This window comes from Camarhynchus parvulus, chromosome 23 (genome assembly GCF_901933205.1).
Source record: "Camarhynchus parvulus chromosome 23, STF_HiC, whole genome shotgun sequence".
Lineage (NCBI taxonomy): Eukaryota > Metazoa > Chordata > Aves > Passeriformes > Thraupidae > Camarhynchus > Camarhynchus parvulus.
In genome coordinates this window covers 1,580,764-1,606,914 of record NC_044593.1, presented here as the reverse complement: position 1 = coordinate 1,606,914, position 26,151 = coordinate 1,580,764, and the positions used below count along the sequence as shown (strand labels likewise).

The 26,151-nt window shown below is 53.4% G+C and overlaps 1 protein-coding gene across 1 annotated transcript; it reads right to left on the bottom strand.

The window, feature by feature from the left end:
- Positions 1-26,151, bottom strand: RNF19B (ring finger protein 19B). Its single transcript, XM_030964572.1, is given in 11 exon segments — positions 1-785; positions 1,154-1,285; positions 2,699-2,906; positions 3,050-3,190; positions 3,640-3,754; positions 4,184-4,346; positions 4,799-4,943; positions 7,176-7,381; positions 12,231-12,622; positions 12,625-12,906; positions 26,081-26,151. Coding segments are annotated over 10 exon segments (2,151 nt in total). The 5' UTR covers positions 12,796-12,906; positions 26,081-26,151; the 3' UTR covers positions 1-307.

Below are 26,151 nucleotides of genomic sequence, written 5' to 3'. Positions count from 1 at the left end.
TCGAATGACAACCAGAGTCTTTATTCCAAGAGCCCCTTAGGATGGTTGCAGACATACAGACACACGTACATATTTACACTCTTACACACCTCACAGAGTTTGAACCAATAAATTAAAACAAAAAGAGGGCGAGGGGGATTTCTTTTTTTTTTTTTTCCTTTTTGTTTCTGTTGGGTTTTTTTTTTTCCGTAAGAAACAACTCCCCAAGGCGAGGCTGGGGGAGCCAGCTGGAGGATGGCAAACAGAAGCCAACAGGGACACAACCCTGGCCCAGAAGCTGCAGTGTGCCAGTGGGAGCGTGCTCAGCTCACACTCTGGCCTCGATGCATTCCAGCTGGACCATCTCATCCAGCCGGCAGCCCTCGGCTTGGGCACAGTGGCTCAGGTGGGCACTTGGGCTCTGGGCAGCTCTTGCTCGGGGGGTTTGGGGGCAGCCTGCTGCAGTCTGGCACTGGGGGGACTCGCACTCGTCCGAGGTGAGGTCGGGCACGTCGTCAGACTGGCTGTCCGAGCTCTCCAGGTCGCTGCGGATGCTCTCGGGCTGGGCCAGGGTGATGTCCCACGTCTGGCTGCCAATGCAGTCCTTTTGCTCACAGCTTTGGTGTCTGCACGTCTGCTCCTGCTTGTCGTCCTCCTCCTCTTCCTCCTCTTCCTCCTCCTCTTCGTCGTTCTCTGCCATTTGGGTGTGGACGTGCAGGGAGTCCTCCGTGCTGCTGCCGCTGGTCAGCTGGTAGTGACTGGGTTTGGCCTCAATGTCCACCTGGATCTCCATGTTATTGCACTCCCTGCAGGAACAACCACCCTCATGTTACTGGGCTCTACTGGGAGGATGACACCCCCCAAACACGAGCAAGATGCTGCTCACCACCCCACTGCTCTCCTTGAATCCTCCCAACAGAGCCAAGATCATCCCAGAGCTGAGCCAAGGAAAGCTCCAGAATGCCCTCAAACTGCCAGAACAGCCCCTGAGGGTGCTGGGCTCTGCAGATCCCCTCCCCACACACGGAGCCTGCTCCCAAAGTGTCCCCAGCCCTCCTCCTGTGCTAGAAGGATGGCTCCCTGTGCAAACACAGCCATCCCACCACCCACAGAGCCTGCATTTTTGCAGGACAGCCTCCACCAATGCTCTCCTCAGCACTCCACGTCCTCCCACCTGTCCTGGGGGTTGTAGGAGCTGATGATGGAACCAGCCATGGCTCTGGTGCTGGCGTTGTCGCTGATGGCCCCCAAACTGACCGAGTCTTTGGGGAAAATCTCCTTCTGGACATCTGCCTGGACTTCCAGCCTGCAGGAAAGAAGAGGGTTCCTCAGAAACGCTTTAGGGGCACCAACCCATCGCTGCTCCTCATGGGAAAGCAAGAATCCCCGTGGGCTGGCCCAGCTCAGTGTGACAGGAGTTTAACCCCAGTGGCTGCTCTCATTGAGTCTCATTTCTGGCTGCATTTAGGCAGATCCATTCTGTTTTCCATGACGAAGGTAAAGCCGTGTTTACATCCATGACTCACACGGTTCCTGCGAAGAGCTGATTTCCATGGATCTCGCGCAGTGATTACACCCTGGCTGCCACATCAACACGTGGCTCTCATTACCCAGCAAACTGACTCACAGGCAAGTTAGGAGGAAAACTGTGGTGTAACCTCCTGACTTGGAGAGCCGTGACCCTGCCTGCAGGAAGCATCAAAGCCTCCAGGCTGGGATAACAGGGCTGGAATAGCTTTAAGCAGGGCAGGCAGGAGCTCTGTGCTGCTCCAAATTCAGCTGAAGCATCGGCTCTGTGGTCTCAAGGAGCTCAGGAGGGATCTGTCCTCCTTGCAAGAACTAGACTGGCACTGACTCCAGAAACAGAATCATGGAATGGTTTGGGTTTGGAAAGGACTTTAAAGATCATCCAGTTCCAACCCCCACATGCAGAGACACTTTCTCCTAGACCAGGCTGCTGAGAGCCCCATCCAAGCTGGTCTTGGAACATCTCCAAGGATGGGGACCCCACAACCTCTCTGGGCAATCTGTGCCAGTGTCTCCCCACCGTGGGTGGCTCTGGGTTCCAGATCATGCTAAGTGATCTCCTAGACCTGGTTACTCTACAACAGACCAAGGCACAAAAACACCACGACACAACCCCTAGATCAAAGCACCTTCACTCACACTCCTGGAAAGCTCCCCAAAACAAACCCACTATCCACTATCAAACACACTTTCCACTATCCCAGGCTGCTCCAAGCCCCATCCAACCTGTCCAGGGATCCAGGGGCAGCCTCAGCTTCTCTGGGTGCCCTGTGCCAGGGCCTTGCCACCCTCACAGGGGGGAATTTCTTCCCCATATATGATCTAAATTTTTTCTCTTTCAGTTTAAAGCCATTCCCCCGTTTCCTATAACTATCTTCCTTTGCAATTAGTTGTTCTCCAACTTTTCACTAAGACTCTTTAAGCACTGGAAGGCCACACTGAGGCCTGCCCTTATGGACATGGCTGCTTTCAAACCTCCAGGAACTCTGCTGGGGGAAAGAAATGTGTCTAACCCTCCCACGTAATGAAAATAAATTTAAAAAGAGGGAAAAAAAAAAAAAAACAACTTTTCATATCCAATGAAGAATTTATCCGTGATTTTTAAGCTACCTCCTTCCATAGCATCGCTCCAGTGAGCCTACAGAGCTGAGGGAGCCTTGGGAAGCCCTGTGCTGTTCCCAGAGCCCATTACCTGCTGTACTTCCCCTTGCTGCCCGAGAGGACCCCCCCGCTCAGGGTGCCCCCGGACAGGGCAGCGAAGCTGGCGGTCTCGCTGTAGTTGCCCTGGATGACGCTGAGCCCGTCTGTGGGGCTGCCACTGGTGCTCAGCACACTGGTCAGCCCCTCAATGCTGCTCTCTCCAATGCTGGGGTTCTTCAGGGCTCTCCAGGCATCGGCCACTGCGGGGAAGGAGAGCACAGGGGTTGGAATTGGCAGTGGGAGCGCTCGGCTGTGATGTCCCAGATTTGGGAGACATCAGGGCCTCAAAGCATTTCATTACAAGAGCATTTTGCCTCACCCCCTTCCCATCACCAGTTATTACCTGTGATGGGTCCATCATCTTCATCAAACTCGATTTTCACCCCCTTTCCATTGGCTGTGCTGACCCCGCAGCCACCACCCCGGCACAGCGAGATGGGCACGACCCCATAGACGTAGGCCAGCATGATGGGGACCCCAATTCCTGCAGAGGAGGATGAGCTGCGTTAAGAGGAGCTTCAAGATGTGTTGGGCAGACAGAAAAGATTTTTTAGGGACTCTCTCAGTCGTGTTTTTGTTGCTTTTAAAGGTTCCAATTCACAATTATGCAGACAGACAGTGGAGGAGCACTGTGGGCTGAGTGGGGGATCCCCAAGAGCATTGAACCCACAAGGCATCAGCCACCAAAGCATGACAGGAGACAGCTCTGTGTGACAGGGGACTCCAGGATGGGCTGTGGTGCTGCAGACAAGCCCTGTGCTGGCTGTGGGCCAGCCTGAGCACACCAGGATGTGAGACAGCATTGTGCCCAAAGCCACAGACAGCTGCACTCTGCAAATTGTCCTTTGGCCACCCCCATGGCACAGGGCTGGGCCACCCACTTGTCTCAGTGGCTCCTGGGCCAGCAGAAAGGGCAGGGCTGAGCCCACTTACCCACACTGACAGCAGCAATGACTGGGGAGGCAATGACAGACAGGGTGACCCCACCAGTGATGGCCAAGTTCCTCTTGTGCTTGGAGGTTTTCTTCCCCTCATACCTGCTGTGGATCTGATGGAAGAAAAAGCACCAGGTGAGAACAGCAGAGTCCCAGGGGACACTAAGAAGTGATTTTACAGCTTTGCCAGCTGCACGAGCTCTTGAAGAGCCTCATTTTGAGCACAGATCTCCTCACAGAGCAGACCTAGCAGGAGGGTCTGTGGGGAAGAAAAAGAAGAAAACAGAAGCACAGGGCTGATGGGCTCAAAAGGGACCCCCTGGGTGCTCCTGGGTCAAGGCAGAGGCACAAAAGAAATGCAAAATGCACCAGGACTATCAACCACCACCTTCCCCCTGCCCACACAAAGCCCAGGAGATAAGAGGAGCTTTAGAAGAGAAAACTGAATTTGGGGCCTATGAGAAGATCCACCTTTCCTATCAGCTCTAAATTTCTCGTCAGCACAGAGAACACCCCAAAACCCTTCTGCCCCCCACACTCACCTTCCTCCCAACGTACACAGGGATGCCAATGACCATGGCAGGAATGGCAATGCCAGCAATGAGGGAAATGCCCACAGGAGCTCCAATCAACGTGCCCAGCTGCCAGAGAATCTTCTTTTTACGACTCCATGGCTTTTTGCCCCAGAATGTACAGCCAGAGGGGCTTCATGGAAGGGAAAAAAAAAATGACATTAGCACTCCAGCAATTCCTATAAGCTCCTGAGAACCCCAAGTTCAACTTGCACATGAGTAAAAACCAGAATTTAGGGAGCAGGTAGACAACACAAATAAGTTTTCTGGTTTTTTTACCCCCAAAACTTAGGAAGGAGGCAGACAACACAAAGAAGTTTTCTGTCTTTTTTTCCCCCAAAAGGTGAATATCACACTGTTGGGTTTATGTTTAATAGTCAGTACACCAAGAGGTCTCAAAGGTAATTGTATCAGGAGCTTTGTTTGGTGTGGGAAGAGCATCTGAATGCTGTAAAGTGGGATCAGAGTTCACCTCTTTGAGTCAGAAACAATAAAATTTCGCTGAAGCAGGAAGGTGAAAGTCCAACAGGGGCAGTGAACTCCTCCACAGAGCCCGAGAGAGGCACGTGCTGGTGCCCTGCTCACCTGAGGTAATGCAGATCTGAGATCTCCTTCATGCAGAGCCAGCAGAACTCGCAGCCACACACGGCACACGTCATGTGGTTGCAGCTGCCATCGTTCATCTTGATGATGTAAGCACTGCAGCGTGGGCACGGCTTGATGTCATCAGCTGAGGGGAGGACACAGGGAATTCAGATGGCATCTCTGCTCTCAGAGTCAACAATCAGCCAGGGGGTTCTCGTTAAGGATTGAAATCTTTATTTGCTCTGCAGCAGAACACCATCGCTGCTCGCTGCGTCTTTAATTTATCTAATTTTGGTGTGACAGACCCCACCAACAGCAGGGACTGGGGAACAACAGCCACTTTTAAAAGCTTTGTTCGAATCCTGAATGGGATGTATTCCAGAATTCATGCTTAAACACAGGGAACAAGTCATACCTGCCCAGCACAAGGAGCCATTATTGAATTGCTCCACGGAGGTGATTCATGGGCCAAGAACAACACAACAACTGGGAGAACAGGCACTGGAGAAACCCCAAACCTGGCACTGCAGAAACCCCAAACCTGGCCTTTAGGGGACCAGGGGCTGCAGCCACACACAGCTGCAGAGGCTGCCCAGGCCCCAGCCTGCTGCTGGCAGAGCAGGAGAAGGGGTTTTCATCCCTTCCTTCACTCAGGCATCATCTGATCGTGGTTATGCAATGGCTGTGCCGTGCTTCAGGGCTCTGCTGGCCCCTGCAAAGCTCAGCAAGATGAAATCCAGCTGTGAGCCCAGCTCACACCTTATTAATCACCAGGCTGGATCCAGCACGGTGGGGTGGGGAGAAACCACTGTCTCAAAAACCTCCCTTCCCATGGCTAAGTGCCCTTCCTGGCAGGGATTTCTTAAACAGCATAGAAAAACTGGGTTTTTCTGCTGGCTGGGGCAGTGTCTATGCTGTCCATTCTTAAGGTTCTCTAAATTGGGGCATGTTGGACCTCAGCCCACCACTAAGCCACCTCAGAACCACCCACGGCAGCTCCACACTGAGTGAATTAATATTTAAACTCCTCACACAGAAGGAAAACCAGGGTATTTTGTTTGGGGGTAGGGCAGGGCTTTAACAAACGGCCTCACTGCCCACTTCCAGAGTCAATACAGTTATTTTTAAGGAACACAAACTCAGCAGACACAGCAGCTCCTACCAGGCAGCGGAGGAGTTCTGTGGGTTGGCATTTTTTTGGTACCTGCCATTACCAAGACCTAAGAGTGCACAGAGCAGAGCTCCCCACACTCAGCTGGCCGTGAATGCTGCTCTTCACCACCGGGCAACTTTGAAGCTGCAACAGTAAAAAAGTGACTGCTTGTTCAGGGTTTAGATCAGCAAAAAAAGCAAGAGCATCCAAGATCAAAAGAGCCACAAGCAGAGCTGGGGCGGATGAGGGGAGTTGCCGTGACACAAAAGGACCCAAAGCACATCATCACCTACTGATCTATTTGCTGCTGCTGGAAGAGATCAGATGTGTTCTAACACACAGGAGGAGGGGAAATGACTCTTGAGTTTCACAGCTGCTGGAGAACTTTGAGGGGAGGAGGTTTGCACGGTGGTGCTGCTTCCCCATCACACACACACAGAGCCCAGCAGCCAAAAAATCGGGGTGTGACTCTTGCAGGGCAAGGAGCTGGAGCCTAGTGGGTCTCTCTGAACTTGGGATATTGTAGGAGCCAAAATGAGGGATGTGGGTTGTTCAAAATGCAGTTTATTGTATCCAAGAGGTTACAGCTGTCAGCTCCAGCTGCAGGCAGGCCCAGAGACCCTTAGTTTAAGTTACAAATGCATTCTATACTTTTGTTTTGGTCACAATGCATTCTACACTTTTCTCTTGGTTACAATGCATTCTATACTTTTCTTTGCTGAGCATCTTAACACAGCAGAACCAATCTATACCTTAACTATTATCTATAGCCTATCATAACTACTATAATTACCATATTCATGTTACTGTTCTCCAATCACTAAAAGTCAGTACATTACAGTTTAAGCTGGAAGTTTTTGTTCAGTTTTCTTGCAGTGGAAAATTCTGAGACCTTTTTTCTACTTGCAACATGGACAGGCTTGTCTGCCTGTGCTATCTTTCTGCTTAGTAAAAATATATTTTTGTTTTGAGGTGGGTTTATCCTTTGCTCTAAGTCATAAAAACCCCTCATAATAACTAACACACCCTTTGCCTCCTTGGTTATTCAGTAAGACTGGCTCAGCAATTCTTTTCTTCTAGAGCAAAACTTGCTTTTATTTCTATTCCTTCTCCAGATTCCACATTCAAAAATCTTTCTGCTAAGCATACACATCTGTGAGACTTTCTGGTCGAAGTTTCATCCTTCCCAAGAGGGTATTTTATGGAAAAAGGGTGAATCCATACCTGGCCCAGACTCCTGGCCGTAGCTGAGGCCCGAGGTGTGCTTGGTGCGGACGCGCAGGGTCTGTGCCCGCTGCTGCCGGGCCATGTCACACGTTTGGTTGGGGTGCCAGATCTGCTTGCAGTGGTAGCAGAACTCTGTCTGGCAGCCCTCCCTCTCACAGGTCAGCTTGGGGCAGCTGGCACAGCCGTAGGCGATCACTGCATACCTGCGGGCAGGAATCGAAACACAAAGTTACCAAGGGAGAGCTGCTTTTATAAAGTTCCCAAGTGAGAGTTGCTTTTATAAAGTTCCCAAGTGAGAGTTCCTTCATTCACACACCCAGAGCCACCAGCCGACCTCCCCCATCTCATTCCTGGTCATCAACCTCCACACCAGACACATTCCTGCGCTCTGCAGGGCCTGGAATTAAGCAGTGCTAATTGGGTTACTCAGGGCAGGGACCTTTCATGCAGGCAGCTTGAGATGCTGAGTTCTCTCCTCAGTAACTGCTGGCAGTTCTCACTGGCAACTCACACAGGGCAGATCTGTCTGGCCCAGTGTGCCCAGCTAACTCCTTGCTGTTTCCTCCCAGCTGCTCTTTCCAGGCATCCCTCATTTCCTTAGGAGAGATCTATGGATGGTCCAGAGGAGTCTAGGAAAGCTGAGCTTTTCCTGGGCACTTCTATCAACTGAGCGATCCTAAAAAAGTGGAATAACAGTTCCAGAATAACAGCTCCATACGTAGCTAAGTCAACAAGCGAGCTCCTCAGAGCTTCCTTTTCTAAAGAGTGGTGAAGAACAATGCCCTGCCTTTGGAACAAGCCAAAACTGGAGTGAAATAACCAACTGTGCAAGAGAGAGAGGCCAAGCTCAACCAACTCACTGTGACACGCCCAGAAGAAAGTGTCCTGTGTACACAGAAGCCTAAGCAGCATCACCAAGCAGTGCTGCAGAAATCTGACTGACAGGCACTGAGGATGAGAGTGTTTCCATTGGCAGGGGCTGACATGAGCAATTCCAGAAGTGCCTTCCCAGCCCTGCAACACCCATATGGCAAAAAGGGTATTTTTGTTAGTGGTCAGAGGAGAAAAGCTCCTATTTAAGGTTTCATATTTAGAGCTTGTGTGGCTCGAGTTGTATTTTGCCTCTTCTTCTCCGAGGCAGCAGCGTGAGAACCACTGAATGTGTCATACCACAGTGATTCATATCCCGTGGGAGTTTGAGCAACTTCATCCTGCCAGGCTACGACAGCATCGCCACAGAAACAACATCTGAGGGCTGCCAGGCACGACTGCAGCTCTACCTGTGCATCCACACACCTGCCCCTGAGCCCAGCAGGAGCAGAGATGGGAAAACTCCATCCCTGGAAGTGTCCCATGACTGATGAATTTGAAAGTCCCTTCCAACCCAAACCACTCTGTTCCTATATGATAATTCTGAGATGGAAATGATCCAGGGGGTTGGGAGGGATGGATTTGATTCCTGTGCATCTTGTCGAAGGAATATCCCGCTAAATTTCCTCACCTTGCCACTACCCCCCTGGCCTGCCCTTGGCAAAACAGAAAGGAAAAGCTTCATTTGCCCAGCTGTGTTGTGACACTGCTATTTCAAACCATAACAGCAGCCTAGGAGAGCTCAGTGTAATATATTAAGAACACTCTAAATTAACTCCTCGCTCAAAATGTTGGGTTTTTTTAAACACTCAAGAAATTCAAATCATCAGCATTTATATTTTATTGCTGGAGCTCAAATGACAAATATCATGCACAAGTCCACAGCTGTGGGGAAAGAAGCTCCAGGAGTGTCTAGAGGGGATAGAAATAACACATTTCTATGTCAAGGTCAACTAGAAAGTGAGTTTTGAAATGAAATTATGAGGAATAGTCATGGCAGGACCTGGATGGACAGTGGCTCTCCTCTTCCACTGGCTTAAATGGCCATTTTCAGGCTCAATTCCTTTAGGTAAGAAGAGAAACTGAGCTCTCCTCCCTGAGTTTTCCCCACAAAGCAATGTGGGTGTATTCCTGAGACCCCAGGAATGGCACAGCTCCATTTCCAGCCCCCTCCTTGGATGGCCACGAGTTTCCTCCGTCCCTCCTCCTGCCCATTCACGGATCTCAGCCCACGCACCTCCGTTTTCTTTAAAGGTTCTGTTTTTCTCCCAAGCTTTTGGGGAAGGCTGCAGTGTGACAAACACTAGACAGCGATACCACCTGATTGTAGCAAGGGGAAAAAAAAAAACACACAAAAAAAAACCCGGAGCTGCAAACACAGAAAATGATTTGTTTTGCGATTGATGGCGCATCAATTGACCAGGGTTTCCATGGCAACACGCACCGGTGTTGTGTTGTCCTCCTCCTCCTCCTCCCGGGCAGCACAGCCGGGCTCTTTCATTTAGGAAATGCTGCGGGATGCAGGAGGAAGGCACAGGATGTTTTTAGGGTCCTGTCACAGCCCTGCAGCCCCTTGATGCTGCCACCTCGGGGGGGTGACCAGAGAATGCCACCCCGGCCCTTGTGGGGTGCCTCGGTGGCACTGGAAATGATACAACTTTTAGTATTTTTGTTGTCACTTCACTCAGGGGTTTTGTTGGCCTTTGCCCAGGGGGAGGGGAATTGAAGTTTCTCTTCAAAAGGCCGGGTGAGGCCTCATGAGCTGAACATCAACAGATTGGGAGGAGCCAGGAGAAACAGAGGAAATCAAGGGAGATCAACAAACATCACCCCCTGATGAGGCTGGAGACACCTGGTCTGGGGAAAGATCGATAGGAGAACCAAAGAATGAGGGCTGAATTAGCATCGAAGGGATCAATAACCAATAAGAGTGGAATAATTGTGGAATTTAAGACCAACAATGTGAATTTCTTTGGGGTTTTTAATGTATAAATACGCGAAAGGTCTGGTAAAGAACCAGGTGGGATGGAAGGATTTTCACTGCACAAGCCAGGCATGTGTGGATGAAATGATTTCTGCTGCACATCCCGGCCAGAATAAAGGAATGCCTTGATTCTCTGACACTGAAATGATGTTGCTGGCGAGTTTCAGTTCGGGTGACAGTGGTGGGTGACATCCAGTGCCAAACATCACCCTGCCGTGCCCCCAGCCCTACTACTCCGGCACTACTACAGCGGGGAAAGCCCGCTGTAAATAATTCATACACTGATTTTACATAAGCACAGCCACACAAGCTCTGCTGGGAAGAATGAATAGGGTGATTAATTCCTCTCCCTGCCGGAGGGCTGATTCCAACAGCCTTTGTTCGAGCGCCACAGCCACACCAGCAGCGCGGGTCCACTAGAGCTGTCTCCAACATCTCCAACAGCTCCGGGGTCGCTTCTCGCTCTTCTGGGCAGCTGGGAGGAGGATGCCAGCATGTCACCCGGCTCACCCTGCTCCCCGAGGAACCAGGGAGGAGGCTTTAGCTCAGAGAAAGAGCCGCGTGTGGCACCAGCCTGCCCAAACCCCCCCAGAGGAAGGGATCAGGCTGCGTTGCTGTCACAGAGGCAACGCCCTCCGGGCCGTGCTGGAGCTGGCTCCTTCCAAGCAGCCAGCCCGGGTGACGCCGCTGTTTGTACACCTTATCCCGGGCACAGATAACATCACAACAGTCAAGGAGCTGAGATTCGGTGAGCAGGAACCGGATTTTCTCTAGCCGGTCACCAGCAGAGGCATTCCCTCCGTGGCTGCTCTGTCTCCCTGATCTTATCCCCAGCGCTGCTGAAATATCGAGATCTTGCACTTGATTTGGCTTCAGAAAGGAGCAAAGGTGTTGTTTGCTGTTAACTTCACCGTCTGAAGGAAAAAGCCCTCATACAGGATGCTCGAGAGGCCGTGAAATGGGTAACCCGAGCCAGGTTCACTGATTTGCATAGGATGCCTATTACAAGGCTCTGATTAAATCTTCACAATCCTCCCACCAACTTTTCCATTCCGACTACTAGGTCAGACTTTCCTTTCATGTTCTTGCTACCCAAAATTGCCATCCAAGCTGAGTCGTAGCTCAACTTCACAGCACTTCTCTTAAGTTCCCCGACCAAGCCCTTTTCCAGGCAGCTTTGCCTCACGCCCAAAACAGAAACCTAATAGAGTTCGTTTAAAAGAAAAGGGAAGAGAAAATGAAAGCAACACGTTCATAACTACACAGTCATCAGGCTTGGCTGGGCTGACTTCTGGACAGACAGACGTTTCCTCACTTGGGCAATGGACAGTGAGTCAACATCACTCCTCTCTGCTGTGTATTCATGTCCTCACTGGGAAAAAGTGACTGGTTACTGTTCCTTCTATCCCACCACTGGAGGCTGCAGCGTTGTCCCCAGGCACTGTCCCCAGGACAGGCAGAGAAATGCACAGCTGGGAAAGTCCACACTTACCATTTGTGCAGGAAAAAAGGTTTCTGTTCTATTAGGGAAGCGATGGCTCTGCTAAAACCCCCTTCAAGTCATATCACTCCTACCCAATCTGTGTTTTCACAATCCCCAAGGTCAGATCCTGGAGCTTTTCAGAGATAATGGGGATGGATGGAATTTTGGTACCCAAGGCCTCTCAGCTGTCCTGAACAGACTGCAGATAAGCAAAGAACCCCTGCAGCGAGGGCTCTTCATGGGACACAGCAGGACCAGAAGTGTATCATCAGCAGCACCCTACTGAGGGTGAGCCACCCCTCCTTGTGCCATCCTGGGACACACGCGGGCACAGGCAGGACAGTGATCCCAGTGCCATGCCAGCTGGGATGCCATCCGCAGGAAACAGAGCGGGTTCCACTTCACCCAGCTATCCCAGCACGTGTTGGGGGACAGGCAGCATCCCTCCAAGGCAGGTCTACCTTCCCAACACACCCCGGGACAGACAGACGGGACAGCACCCTAAGAAGACAGCAGGTTTCCCTGCCAAGCTATCCCACGATGGAAGGGACACGCTGTCTCAGGATAGAGAGGACAGCACCCTATGGGGACAGCGATTCCCCACTCCCCAGGGTGTCCCAGGACGGAGAGCCGAGCAGGTTCCCCTTTGCCCGGGCTGTCCCAGCACGGAGCGGCATCACCCCAGCGCCCACCGCTCGTCCCCCGCATCACTCACCCGCAGTCGGGGGCCGGACACCAGCGGCAGTCGGGGTCGGCGGCGAGGCAGCGGCGCAGCATGAACTCCTCGTACTTGGCGACGAGGTGCGGGGAGTCGCGGAGCAGGCGGCGGATGTCGGCGGGGTTGAGGCGCTCGCTGCACTCGGGGCAGCAGATGTTGACGCGGGACTCGGTGATCTCGATGCGCAGGTACTGCCGCAGGCAGGCCCCGCACGACCGGTGCGGGCACGACAGCAGCCGCGGCGCGTTCTCCGCCGGCTGCCGCACCAGGCACAGCGGGCACTCCAGCTCCTCCTCGCCCTCCGGGACCACCGGAGCCTCCTCGGGGGGCGGCGGCGGCGGCGGCGGCGGCGGAGGGGCCGGCGGGGCGGCGGGGGCGGCGGCGGGGCGGCCGGGGGCGGCTCGGCCTTGGCGCGGCGGCGGCCGCCCGCGGCGGAGGCGGCGGCGGCGGAGAAGACGCTCTGGAAGGAGAGGCGGCGGCGGCGGCCGGGCTTGGGGCACTTGGCGGCGGCCGAGTGGATGGATGAGGAGCGCGGCGACTCGGAGTCCCGCTCGGAGCCCATGGCGGCGAGGTTAGCCCGGCGGTGTCACCGGCGGCGGGGTCCGAGGTGGAGGCAGCGGATCAGTGCGGGGGCTCCGGGCGTCGCGTCCCGCCGGGCGCTGCCTCGGCCGCGCTGTAACGAGAGCGGCGCCGGGGCCGGGTGAGCGCGGCCCCGCCTCGCCCCGCCCCGCCCCGGGCGCGGCCGCCGCCGCCGCCATTTCGGTTGTGGGCACCGCCCCCGGGCAGTCCCGGAGCCTGCGGTGCCTGTAAGTGGCTCTGAAGCGTCTCAGTGAGGTAGAGCTGAGCGTCCGCTCTGCTTCTGGGCTCCCCTCAGTGCCCCCCGCCCCTCAGCGCCATTGCTCCCGTCACCCCTGGCTCCCCTCAGCGCCATTGCTCCCTTCACCCCTGGCTCCCCTCAGCGCCATTGCTCCCGTCACCCCTGGCTCCCCTCAGCGCCATTGCTCCCCTCAGTCCCTGCTCCCCTCAGCGCCTCCATCTCCCCTCAGCGCCATTGCTGCCCTCAGCGCCCGACTCTCCTCAGCTTCCCGGTTCCATCAGCACCCCCTGCTCCCCTCAGTGCCCCCATGTCCCCTAAACACCCCTGTCTTCCTTCCATTTCCCCTCAGCACCCTTGGCTCTTCTCAATACCCGGTTCCCCTCAGCCCCTGGGTCCCCTCAGCGCTCCCGTTTTCCCCTCAGCACCCTGGTTCCCTCAAAGTTTGGGTAAAACTCTCGCACATGGTGGCATTCATGGGGTGTCCTGCATAAGGCCAGGAGTTGGACTCAGTGTTCCTGATGGGTCTTTTCTGTCTCATTTGATTCTATGATTCTCCCCTCAGATTTACATCTTCTCCTCAACATCCTTCACTCAGCATGGCTGCCTCACCTAGGGCCTGGAATAGGGGGAATCTGGCTGGATTGTGCAGGGAAAAAAAAAAGGTTTCTATTAAAAAAAACCCTGGGGCAGTTTGCTTTTTAGCATCTCTCGTTGTTGAGGGGTGTCTGTAACCTCAGGAGCCCCCTCTAAATCTATCCATCCCAGTGGAGCACCTTCTCCCCCTCTGTGTGTCCCTCCTTGATAGCGTTTCTGAAGATCACGTAAAGATTTACTCAGAACTGGGAACTCCTCCCCGAGTGCCAGGTTTAGAGGCACTGAAACTACAACCCACATTCTCACTGCACTCATGCAGAAAGTTAAAAGCTTTCGTTTCCTCCCAGGGTTCCCCTGTGCCCAGAGGGGTCTGCCAGCCTCACATCCCATCCAAAGGCAGATAAACTAACAGGAAGGATGCTGCTTCTTATTATGCAGGGGAGGTGAAGCAGAAAGATCTGCTGTGTCTATGAAGAGCCTCTTAAATCAGCACAGAAGGAGCTGCCTTGCCTTAGACTGTCAGCTCTGACTGGACAGACTGTGATTATTCATGTGACAAGTGTGGCTCCATCACTGTCTCCCAGCTATCACCATTCCTGAAATCATCTCCCTCAGCAAAGCCTGTTTGCATGATTATTATTATTACCAGGATCCTTCCAAGAGCTGGGATGGGAACAAGGAACCAGGATTTCGGTGCTGGTGCTGCTGGATTGCTGCAGGCAAAGACCCCAGATCTGTCGGCACAGCGAGGATAATGATGACACTTCCCTGTCTGATGGGTGAATGAAGGCACAGAAGGAGTAAATCACCTGCACGAATGAAGCTTCCTCCTCTCCTAAACGCCCTGCAGCAATCCTGCTTTTCCCTGTGCTCCTTCTCCATTAATTCTGTGCCTGCCATACACCCTCCCTCACTGCTTATCCCAAGATGTCTGCTACACCCAAGTCCTTCCCCAGAGATTGCATTCCCCAGACATTTGTCAGCTCTTCACATTCCTGCCACAGCACACAGGGCTTTGGACCAGCTGCAAGTTTTGGACCACACTTAGGTTTGGCCTCAGAGTGGTAAATTCCTGCCTGGGATCAAAAAACCCTGTTAATTAGCAAGTTAATTTGGCAAGGGCCAAACAGCTCTGCTCCAAGAGAAGCAGGGATGCTTCCAGGGTGTCTGTGGAGCACATTTTCCCTGAGCAGTGAGTTGCTGAGCTGTGGTCCTTGGGCAGGCATGAAGATTTCCCTGATACTTTGTGGTGTGGAGCTCCCAGAGGAAAAGGACCCTTTTCCTTGGGAAAGGAGTGGTAGATGAAGAAGGGAAAGATGTTATACTGGTGTAAAACGAGATTATATTGAAATTAACTACTCCTGTCTTGAGACAAGCCAGGTATGAGGCATTTTCAAATGGCTGTCGCTGCCCATCTGTAGCAGAGACTGCCTTGCTTTGATGATTTCACTAGAAAAATCACACTCTTGACTGAAATAGAGAAACCTGAACAGGACTTGTGTGGGACGGATCTCCCAGACAGCTCTGTGCCAGCTCAGCCCTACGTCTCTGCAGCGCAGAAGCAGACTCTAACTAATTGTGGGAAGGTTTCAGCTCAAAAACTAATGTGAGACAGGCCTGAATTACCAGTAGTGCAGACATAAGAGAGACAGAGAGCAAAACCATCTGGAGCTCCTGGGAAAGGATGGGCTGATGGGGCAGAAATGACTCTTCACTGCCTTATATGAGGAATCACGATACCAGCGAGGCTGGGGGAGGCCAGGGTAAATCCGAGTGACTTCAGAGCCATCTTCCCTCCTCCCAAGCTGTGCAGAGCTCTTGCCAGTGGTTATATATTTGAGGGAACTCAGTGCTTTTATGGAGCTCTGAGATACAGATTTCCTACTGTCCAGACCCCACTGTGGTCCCAGCTACTTAAAAACAAGTTCTCCATGGCAGAGGTGTTTCTCCATGGCGAGTTTCCCCATCCCTTGCCAGGAGCAAAGGCTCCTGCTCAGCGTGTTCCTGACGAGCAGTTTGAACCCGGTAGTTTGTTTTGATTCAAAAAAAAACCAAACCAAACCAACAAAACCACCCCAAGACAAACAGCCAGGAACTGGAAGCAGAGGGCAGGAAAGCAAGCTGCCAGGGAGGAAAGAGGCTGATTGGGAAGTCACCGGATTGGGAGTGAGATCAGATCAGCCCCTCCCCGGAGCTGCGGGGAAGCTGCCACCAGCCTGACCGTTAAACTGGGGGATATTTGAAAAGATAAACCCAAACCAAACAAACAAAAAAGATACAGAAGGCGGGGGCGTAGCGGGGGGGGAGATTCAAACGCTGCAGCGAATCGTTCTGCAAATCCCAGCTCCAATAGGCAAATTTGCTTTTGCTTACGCTGGCAGAAAGCTGGAAGATTGCTGACTTCCGACCCCGCTGGATTTGGCACAGGCGGCTTTTAAAGCTGCCTGAAAGCGCTGTATCCCCCAGGAAGGCTTCCAGGGAGAAGGCTTTGTCCAGACACCGGTTGGAGCCACCCCACACTGCCCAGTGCCGTTCCCAGCCTGGATGGAGCCGCTGGGGGAGGCTGAGCTGGGCTGGACCTGCTTTTGGGAGGTATTTCTCTTTCCAGAGAAATATCCTCGTCACCCACACCCCAAAAACCCCCTGCAAAGCAGAGTGACAGCTGTGTCACTGTCGAGGAGGAAGCGCCTCTGGTGATGTAATGAAAATTCCCCTTGGTAATTCAGAGAGTGAAAGCAGAGGCTGAGCTTCTGGGAAGGGATTGTGAAAGTCAGACTGCATGGAGGAACCGGGGTGTGCCTGGCCGGGAATATCGCTGTGGCAGCAGGCACGTCCGTTTGTGTTTGCAGCCGATAAAATTGAAATTCCAGCTCCTACCACATCCCTTTTGCCCACCTTTCCCCCCCTCCTGGTGACCCAAATATCACAGGTATGGGAAATACCTGCCTGGTGCTCTCCCCCCTGGCCTGTAGGACACAGGGGCTGTTGAAACAGCTATTTCAGGACACACAAAGATCCAATCTGCCTTAAACCTCTGGAATGCAGGCGCTGAGATGTGAACCCCTCCCTAGCACTGCCTCTTTTCTCTGGAAGTCCGTGGGTCTCCTCAGGGTTTCTTCCACTTTTCCCAGGCAGGGATGGGTGGGTTGTTCAAGGCGGACAGGCTGTATTGCAGAGTTTAGAGAAAACCCAGCTCGTGTTGCTGCTTGCTGATGAAATACAGGAAGGAGGGGAGCAGCTTTACACCAGGAATTCTTCCTCGTTTTTGCACAGGGAGGCTCGAGAATGACTCAGCTCTGGTTTTACTGGGCAGGCTGAGACCTTTGGCCCTATTAAGGTGGGACAGCCAGGGCTGTTAAAATGATCCAGGTGCATCAGGATGGCAAAATGCAGATGGCAGTTTCAGGGGTCTCTGTGCTGAGGACCCACCATGGGCCCCACCTGAGATGTGCTGCACTCACAGCATCTGGAGGAAGATGAGAAGGACAGACAGATTTAAGTAGCACAGAGATCATTTTAAACCTCTCAGAAATGCCCTGAGAGGTGTCCCCCAGCTCCCTGCCCTGGAGAGTTGTGCCAGGGGCACATGGGCTTCCCTACTCCTCTTTTAGAGGTCCCAGCTCCAGGGCAGGGATGTCAATCTCGGCTTGCCTGAGGCATTCGGCGAGGCTTGAGCCCGGAGCTCTGCACTGGGAACACTGAAGGTTCACGGGGAGCAGCTGTGACTGCAAGAACTGAAGCTCATTGGGGTCATTTTCTGCCGGGGCCCCGGGGAAGCACTGGCTCCTAATGACATGCACTGTGATCGTTTGTCAAATGGAGATGTCATTAACGGCCGCTCATGTCTCTCCAGGGAAGGCACCCGAGGCTGGGGAGGGCTCTCCCCAGTGTGCACATCTCTGCCTCTATCCACTTAGTTCGTGTTCTGTTTGCCTCTCCTGGTCCCCTGAGATGTGTTCAGGGAAGGAAGGAGATGATTGTGCTCGACTCCTCTTTTCTCTGCTGGACTTAACAAGGATTGACATTCTTTTAAAGTGAAGAGGAAGAGGCAGGAGATGAGAGCCTTGGGATCAGAAATGCAAGGCTCTTCCAAGAGGATTTGTTCTGGTTTAGTCTGTGGTTACACCTCCTCTCCCCTCCATCTCCCCATCCCACTCTGCTCCCTCCTAACACCCACACGCACGGCAATCTTCCACTCCCTGCTGTGACTTTCTGGGGAAGAGGCTGTCATGTGAAATCCTGGGAGAGAGTGAGAGAGAGAGAGTTGCCACATGGAGCTCTCTGAAAGCATCACAACAGGCCCTGCAGAACAGGCCGGCAGCCGGAGGAACACTGAGCTCCCCCTCCCCGAAATCCTGGGCGCTCCTCTCGCAGGTGGGAGCTGGGGGGAGCGGGGAATCATCTTGGAAGCTTGGGAGCCGCCTACACACACGGCAAGTCTTGTCAGCAGCTGATAAAAGAGGTGGGAGGTGGGGAGATTTCGAGGGGGAAGAATGTGGAGGCTCTGGTGCCCACGTAGCTCCCCGTCCTGTCTCCTGCAGGGCTCCCACAGCTGGGATGGCCACAGGCTTGGCCCTGTTGGTGACACACGTGCAGTGAGGAGAGACCCCAAAAAGGGACTCGGATGTGCTTCAGTAATGACGCAGAGGTAGGGACCATTAAGCAATTACTTATAATAGTAATCTGACATGCTTTTCCCCACTACAAAAAGCAGCATTTCCTTTTGTAATAAAAGCACAGGCTGTTCTGTGTTCTTTATTCACCTCCACGCTCACTGAACAGCTTTGGGGATAGAAGTGACAATGATCCCCGCTCTCAAGTCACTATCACCACTGACCTGCTACCCTTAATGATGGGGGATTTATAGCTGAGAAGGTTTAGCACTGTAGGGTGCTGCCATCAGGATAGGGCTGGCCAGATCCCTATGGCAGGAGGAAGGAGCCAGACTCCCTCCTCACCTGAGTCATTAAATAGACAATTAAATGTTTGGTGTTGGCGTAAACACAGGCAAATTAGTCACTGGAGAAAATCTCAGTGCCTGTGATGGCTGGCTGTGGTTAGAACGTGGTGGTGACAAACACCTGTGACAGCAGAAGGCCAAGAGGCATGGAGATGGCATGGCATGGCGTGCTCCTGGCTCTGGAGTTTCTCCCTGATGCCAGCTGGTTTTTGGGATGCTCAGCATCTTGCAGGACATGAGCAAACCTGGCCACAGCAGAAGCAGCAAGATCAAAGTGAAAAATCTTCAGGAGAAGCACCCATGGAGAGCTAAGGAAGAGTTTGTCCTGCCCTTCAGAGAGCAGATGCACAAGGCAGAGCTCTGGCACGGGCTTGGATTTCTGCAAGGAGAACAGAGTGAGGCACTGGCCTGGTTTCCAGGAAAGGAGAACAGTGTGTCACAGAGGAGGCATTGAAAAGACCTCAGGCTTCTGCCTCAGCTTTCCATCTTACTCCTGCAGACACGTGGGTGCTCGGGAGTTCAAAAGGCTGAACTGGAGGCTGTCCTGCAGCTGGCACAGGACAGGAAGCTGTGGGCTCCTCCTGCAGAGCTGCTGGAGCACAGACCACAGAGGGTGTCCCCGTGGCTGCTGGAGATCCCTGCTCAGCTCACATCAATCCCTGCAGCATGGACCTTTGCAGTGGGACTGTGGAATCCAAGGTGGGCAGGAAAGCTTGGTACAAGGCACCATCTCCAGAGCCCAGGGCCCCCCAAATACACTGGCAGCCCTTCAGCAACATCTCAAAACCTCACAGGATCTCTGACATCCTCTCCAGCTGGTGCATCCCACAGCACAGGTAGGGCTGGGCACACCACACGTTTCCTCCAGCTGACCCACCCATTTCCTATTTTCTGCAGACATGACAACTAGTGAGTTAATCCTGCAGGCCATAAACTAAGCTGTATTAGCAGACACCATCTGTCCTTTTTCATTTGCTGATGCACGACCTATTTTGCTGTGTAGTGGAGCAGGCACTGCAGTTTTGGGGCTTGCATGTTGCAGCATCCCTGTTGCCAGGGCATAATCCACTGCTCACAGGGACCTGCTGCTGGGAGAAAGCTCCAGTGAGCTGGGCACCACTGGGACCTGCTGGTGAGAGAAAGCTCCAGTGAACTGAGCACCACTGGGACCTGCTGCCATGGGCAGATGGTGGATGAAGCCTGTCCCCATGGCTGCCTGGCCTCCAAGGAGGTTTGGGCTTCAATCCCACAAAGGACCTGGGAAGGGAAAGATCTTAGCAGAACTTCCAAGGACAAGAGCACAAACTGCCCTCAGCAGGGTCTTCTGAAGCCCCTTCAGCAGTGGCCACATCCACATTCCCTCATTTGTCAGGAGAGACCTGAATTCTTATCCCAAAGTGGAGTTTATGGGAACAGGCTCAGCACTCCAGCCACGCTGCTCCGGCCTGGGGTAATTCCTGTGCTTTACAGAGCTGAGCAATGAAAATCACACCAGGATTAGGGAAAGACAGGAAAAGAACTCTTCCTTTATCCCTCTGGTCATGTCTTGGAGCAGTGTGGTGACCCTTGTCTGGGTACAGAAGTACAGACATTGTGAAAGGTCATAAAACCATCAGGATTTTCCAAGCCAGTTATTATTTGACTTTACCAGCTCTTGAGGCAATTCCAAAGGTTGAAAAGGTTGAAATTTCCTTGTCGAACGAAGCCTCCTGAATTTACCAACTTTCAATTTAACTCAGCACTGGTGGCAGGAATTTTGCCTGAGTTCTGAAACAAAAAGCCAGGAAATTCTGTGGATGTGTGCTAAGGAGTCAGGAGGGAGCTGAGAGCAGGGCTGGGTGCTAGCACACTCATCTGTTCCTCAGAGCCAGCATGATCAGTGGTCACTGACCTCTGGACTCCCAAAATCAGCCAGAGAATTTTCAGTTTCCTGCCTCACTGCACAAAAGCAGAAGAGAGAGTGGAAGGAATTATTCAGACTGGCCTTAGCCAGACCACTCTTCTCTGACTTAGCTCAGCTGCATTATTTGGGTTTTCCAAAGGGCTCCCAAGCTCCTGGCTAGGATGTGCCCAAACCCACCCCCTTCTGTGCCATCAGTGTCCTCTGAGTTTCCAGCACTGCCAGAAAGATGGCCTGGATCATTCCCCTTTCCTGCTAGTCCAGCTCTTTTCTCTTAGAAACTGGCTTAAGCTCTGAACCCTGGGGTTTCCCACCCTGAAATCTGTGGTAACTCCTGCACAATCTCACTGCCTGCAGAGGTGTTTGTCCCTCAGCTTCCAGCAGCAGCAAGCCCTGCTGCCTCCTTCCTGCCTTCCCTAAGCTTTGCCCAGTGTTCCTTTGTGCTGTGGACACTGCATCAGGTATGAAACAATGTTCCACAACGTGCCCTGCTGTTCCTACAAGCTGTGCCCCCCATCCTGCACTGGGAAAAGGAGAGCTGGTGTCAGGATCTCTGTGCTAGGCACAGACTGACAGTTTGGGGTGTAAATCCCCAGAGCGTGAGACTGATCCCAACTTTTCTTCTGTCTCTCTCTCAGCTTTGGGAGGAGGATTGGCTCAAGGATTGTATTGATCTCAGTCCAGGAACAAACATTCCCTTTCCACAGGCCACAGCCTCCCTCTCCTGTGTGTCATGTGAGGAAGAGGAGCAGGGAAGGGCAGTGCTTTGCCAAGACTAGAACGGACCCAAAACTGTGACTGCTGTCAGGAGGTGGGAAGGGGAAGAAAGAGCCCATGCGGTCAGCCCTGGAAAGGGCAGTTCCTGCTGAGAACTGCCTGGGGAACAGTCCCATTTTCATAACCAGCAACAGCTGTGAAAAAGGGAAAGAACAGCGATTCTGGACCCTGCCAGCAGCACCTCTTGCCTGCAGCCAGGCTGGGGGAGCAGAGAGAGCTCCCAGCACAGCGCTCTGGCCCCACAGCAAGGAAAACGTTTGTCATTTTCCAGAGGGCTGAGCCAGCATTAACCAGGTGGGGAATGTGTGAGCCTCTCACTCTGAACATGTGCTTGCTCAGGGTTCCCTTGTTGCAGCTGAGATCTTTCCCCAGTCTGACCCTTGGCTGCCAGGCCCCTGCTCCCAGCTCAGTCCAGGGCTGTTGCCCCTGTGCTCTGTTCTCTGCAGCACAACAAGGTGGGCAAAGGGAGAGGGGAGCTGTAGCTTGTCCTTCATTCCTGGGCTGGCATGGAAAGGCAAATGGGGTTTGTTCTGCTGGGTTTTGCTGCTGACCCATGCCTTCCTTCCCCCAACCTGATGCAGTGACCACAAGCCCATTCTCTCTAACTTCAAGCACAACCCACCTTTACCACAACCAGGAAATTCCTCTTCTCCCTCAGCCCTTCACCACCATGAGAAACACCCATCCCTCGCTGGGGCTTGTCATCTGTGGGCTGTCTTAACCAGTGCTGGAGCAAACTGCCCCCTGTGCTGCCTCAGGCTGGACTGTGCACAGCAGAAAATTGAGTAGGAGATTTCTGGGGCGATCAGTGTGCACTGAGACCTCAAATGATTCTCTGAAATCAGGCCCTGCTGTTGCTCCAGAGCATCCTTCTAACAGGGAGGCAGCAGCCTCACATCTGCCCAGCCCTGCCATCTCTGATCCAGGCTGCCATCCCTTTTCCCCTGAGCACCAGGAAGAGTCCAGTGCCTGACACTGAAACAGCAGTAGCTGCCAAGAGCCTCTCAGCTGCCCCTGCTTTACAGAATCCCTCTCTGCAGGCTCTCAGGAGGAGCTGTCAGCAGAAACAGCCCTATTTAACCAAAACAGAGACAGCCTGGCTTTACATGGCCTCCCTCTGCCTTTCCCTGCTCCCCTGGTATTGGGCATTTTTTGGGAAAAGCCTCTCAGAGCAGCACCAGCTCCTGTGCTTCTCCCTGGATGTGAAGCTCAGCTCAGCAGCATGCAGGGGTTCACACAGCTCTGGGTGCTGCTCCAGCTATTCCCTCCCCCTTCCACGGATCTCCTGCAGGATCCACAGCCCAGCACCCAGGGGTGCTCCCCATCCCTGGGACAGTGCCCTCAGCATGGGATGAGCAGCGAAATCACAGCTGGAAGATCTGGCAGAGGACGTGGAGCAGAGCCCTGTCCCCGGGCTGAGGACCAAGAATGCCTCTTTCCCATCCAACAGGCCAAGGCTCTGAGCCCTGCCAAACCCCAGTGTTTGTTCCTGCCTTTGGCAAGCAAGGGATGGCAACAAAAGCATGTGCGAGGCAGAAGGAGTTCAGTGAAGGAGGGAAGTGGGTTTCTCTTGGGTCTCTGTGACCTTTTCTGGTTTGGAAAGAACAGAGATGTGCAGAGATGCTCACAATGCACAGCAAGGCTGTTTCCACTGCCCCAGCAGCAGAACAAACCTCGTGGCCTCCTTCAGTCACAAGAAATTGGAGCCCAGAGCCACAGCCGAGCCTTTGGCTGCCGGGGTGGAACCAGGAATCCAGCTCCTGGGAGTTGGTGCCTTTGCCTGTTTGCAAGGAAAATTTATGTGCAGCCATGGAACCTCACTATGTGCCTTGTCTTCCAGCCCTGCTTCTCTGGGATACAGCTCCTGCTGTGGGATGGGAACAATTTTTCTTCAGCTGGCAGCAGCTGAGCCAAGTTGTTTTGGAGTCCATGGACTGGGAGTTGTGTCAGCAGTGCCCTTGGCCATGAGGATCCCATTGACTCTCACCTCTCTCCTTGGAGAAGCAAGCACAGAGAAGGAGCTCTTGGGGCAGGGCCAAGAGAAGGGCTGAATGACTCCAGTGATTTCCCCGTGTGCTTCCAACCCTTACAGCTCAACCTCAGAGAGAAAAAGTGCTGCTGGCAGGAGGAAAGAAGAGGAGAGGGGTTCTGTACAGGTAAATCAGGAATGCACCTCCATCCTTCAACAGCTGAGAGTCAGGAGCAGGTTTTTGGCAAAGATAGAAAAGCTGATTTGGCCAGAGGGATAATATTTCTGTTGGGAACCAGAGAACTATTGATTACTCAAGTAACCTCAACTATTTAACAAACAGCTACCTCAGCAGAAGGAAATTTCAGCCTGGCTTTAGGGAGAGGATGGAGGGGTCTCCAGGGTGGCCAGGCAACAGTGGGAATGTGTATTCCCACTCTCCTTGACTCTCCTTGCTGCACTGCTGCCCTGCCTGCTCCCAGTGGCACCAGATAAGGAGTGAAAACAAACACCAGGTAGGTGCCTGTGAGTGTCCCTAACAAAGGAAGGGGAAAATGTTCACTGCGGTGGAGTTGTGGCCAAGATAGCCTGTGAAATAGGCAGGATTAAAATGTCTCACAGGACCTGGCTCAGCTCCCAGGGCCTTCTCTGGACACTGGCACAAAGGCAGCTCCTCCTGATGCTCCAGGTCTCTGCAGAGGCTCACAGATCCATAGCACTTTTCCCAGGAGGGAGCACGAGTTCCCAGTTAATGTATTTCTGTATTATCGTGTGCCTGGCAGTGACAGCCTGTGGTGGGGGCTGAGCACGCAGGTGACAGAGCACGGCTGTGGGGTCACACCAAGGCACTGGGAGCGTGTCAGAGCCTCAGCTGCTGCAGCTGATGTGCAGATGCCAGGCTTTGTAATATTCACATGATCATCCCTTTTGCAGTGTAGGCAAGTATGGGGGAAAGCAAAGAGAGCCAGCAGAACCACGGAGAAGGTCAAGGACTAGGAGGGGGTGACTTGGCCTTTCTGTTTGTGAGAGGTCCTGGTGCCATTCCTGCACTGAATTTTGAATAACCTTGAAAAAAAATCAAGTTGGAACATGACTTTGAAGCAGTCCTGCTGCTGGTCATGCAGAACCACAACCTGGGGAATGAAACTGCAGAAGAACAGCAGTGTTAACTCCTCCCTGCACCCTTCCCAAGCTGGCCCTGGGAGCCCAGCTCAGGCTGTGCCCAGTGAGGTCCCACTTGGGGCACAGGGGCCCATCCAGAGCTGGCTCCTTCCCAGCACAGCTGCCCTGGGCAGAGCTGAGGGCTGGCACAGAGCAGCTGACGGGCCCTCCCCTCCCTGCCTGCCCATGCCAGAGGCTTGGAATGCAGCTGGCCCTGCAGCCACCTGGGTGACAGCACTGCCTGTCACCCTCGCAGCGTGGGGCTCCCACCCCTTGCTCCCAGAGAAGCCCCACAGGGCAGCACAAGCTGTTGCTGTTGGCACTTTCCATCCCATAAGCAGCAGTGTGGCCACCTGGGCCACTCCCAGGTGGTCCCAGTAGACCCAGCATGTGTGCCTTGGTGGGGAGGGATTGTGCCTCACACAGCAATTGCTTCCCTAATTAAAGCATATTTATGCTTCTTGTTGCAATTACACTCTCAAGCACTCCTGGCTGCATTTCTCTGTGGTCACAGCCCCCAGCCCTTTAAATACCTCGGGAAATGTGTTGGTTCAACAAAATGGTCATGACAGGAGCACTGGCCTATCCCTGTTCTTGGGTTTCAAGCAAGGTTTCTACTTTGTGCCTCTTCCATCTCCACCCCCATACTGGTTTCTGACACCCACAGGGGTCACCAACACTGGGCTTTTGACCCCAGCCATGTTTTTCTCAGTCAGGTACACACTGAGAATCCTGACAGGCCAGAATCAGGTCAGCACAGATCAGTGGGGTGCTCACAAACTCATTTTCTAGTTTGCTAAGGCTGTGTAACCTAAGTGTAGGTGTAGAGTTGCTACACCCCACTGCTGTGGGATCCCACAAGCAGCAAGGAACCAGCCCAACTCTTGGATTAAGAAAAAGATGAAATTCCCCACAGGACCACGGGCCAGCACAGCACCCAGGTACTGCTGGGCAGAGGTGACTGCCACCCTCACTCCCTCTGCTAACAAAACAGATCCCGTTATGCAACCCTTGTGCTAAAAGGCAACATGACACCCAGAGAGGCTTCAAGGACTTGGTTGTTTTGCCTTCCAGGTCTGCAATCCCCAGGATCCACATGCAGAGAGCTGCTGGCAGTACCCATGCACCTGGCTGCCTTCCCCAGAGCTATTGCACAGGCAGGGGAAGTGCTGAGGCTGCTGGGGATGTGCAGTTTAGGATTCCCACCACAAACGCGCTGCTGGGCTCAGTCCCAGTGCACCAGCTCTGCTCTAAGATAGGTGCAGCTCAGGGGATGGAGTCTCAAACTTCTGATTAATTTCATCAATGGTCCGTACTTTAATCCCTAGGGAGAACTCTGCTCCCCTTCTCCAGCCAGGGACCAGGGCTGCTCTCCAGTTCCTTTATCCTGTTCTGGAAGTGCAGGTACTCCTGGCTCTTCCCAGTACAGCACCAGTGCCACACACGCTGCTCTCCTGGGGGGAAGCCTCTGTACCAGTTCCTGCACCAGCCAGCTGAGCTCTGACCTGCTCTCACTGTCCCACAGCCAAGCCCTGCTGTGCCGGGCTGTTCAGGCATTGTATAATATTCCCGCTGCCCAGGAGCCACCCCCCAGCACCACATCACCCCGAGAGATGCCGAGGCAGGCGCTGATCCCACAGAGCCCCCCCTGCCCCCGGGCATCCCTTACCTGTCCCCGGAGCCCACTCCGGTGCCGCGCTCTCCCCTCCGCAGTCTCCCCGCTCTCCGTTTCCCACTCCC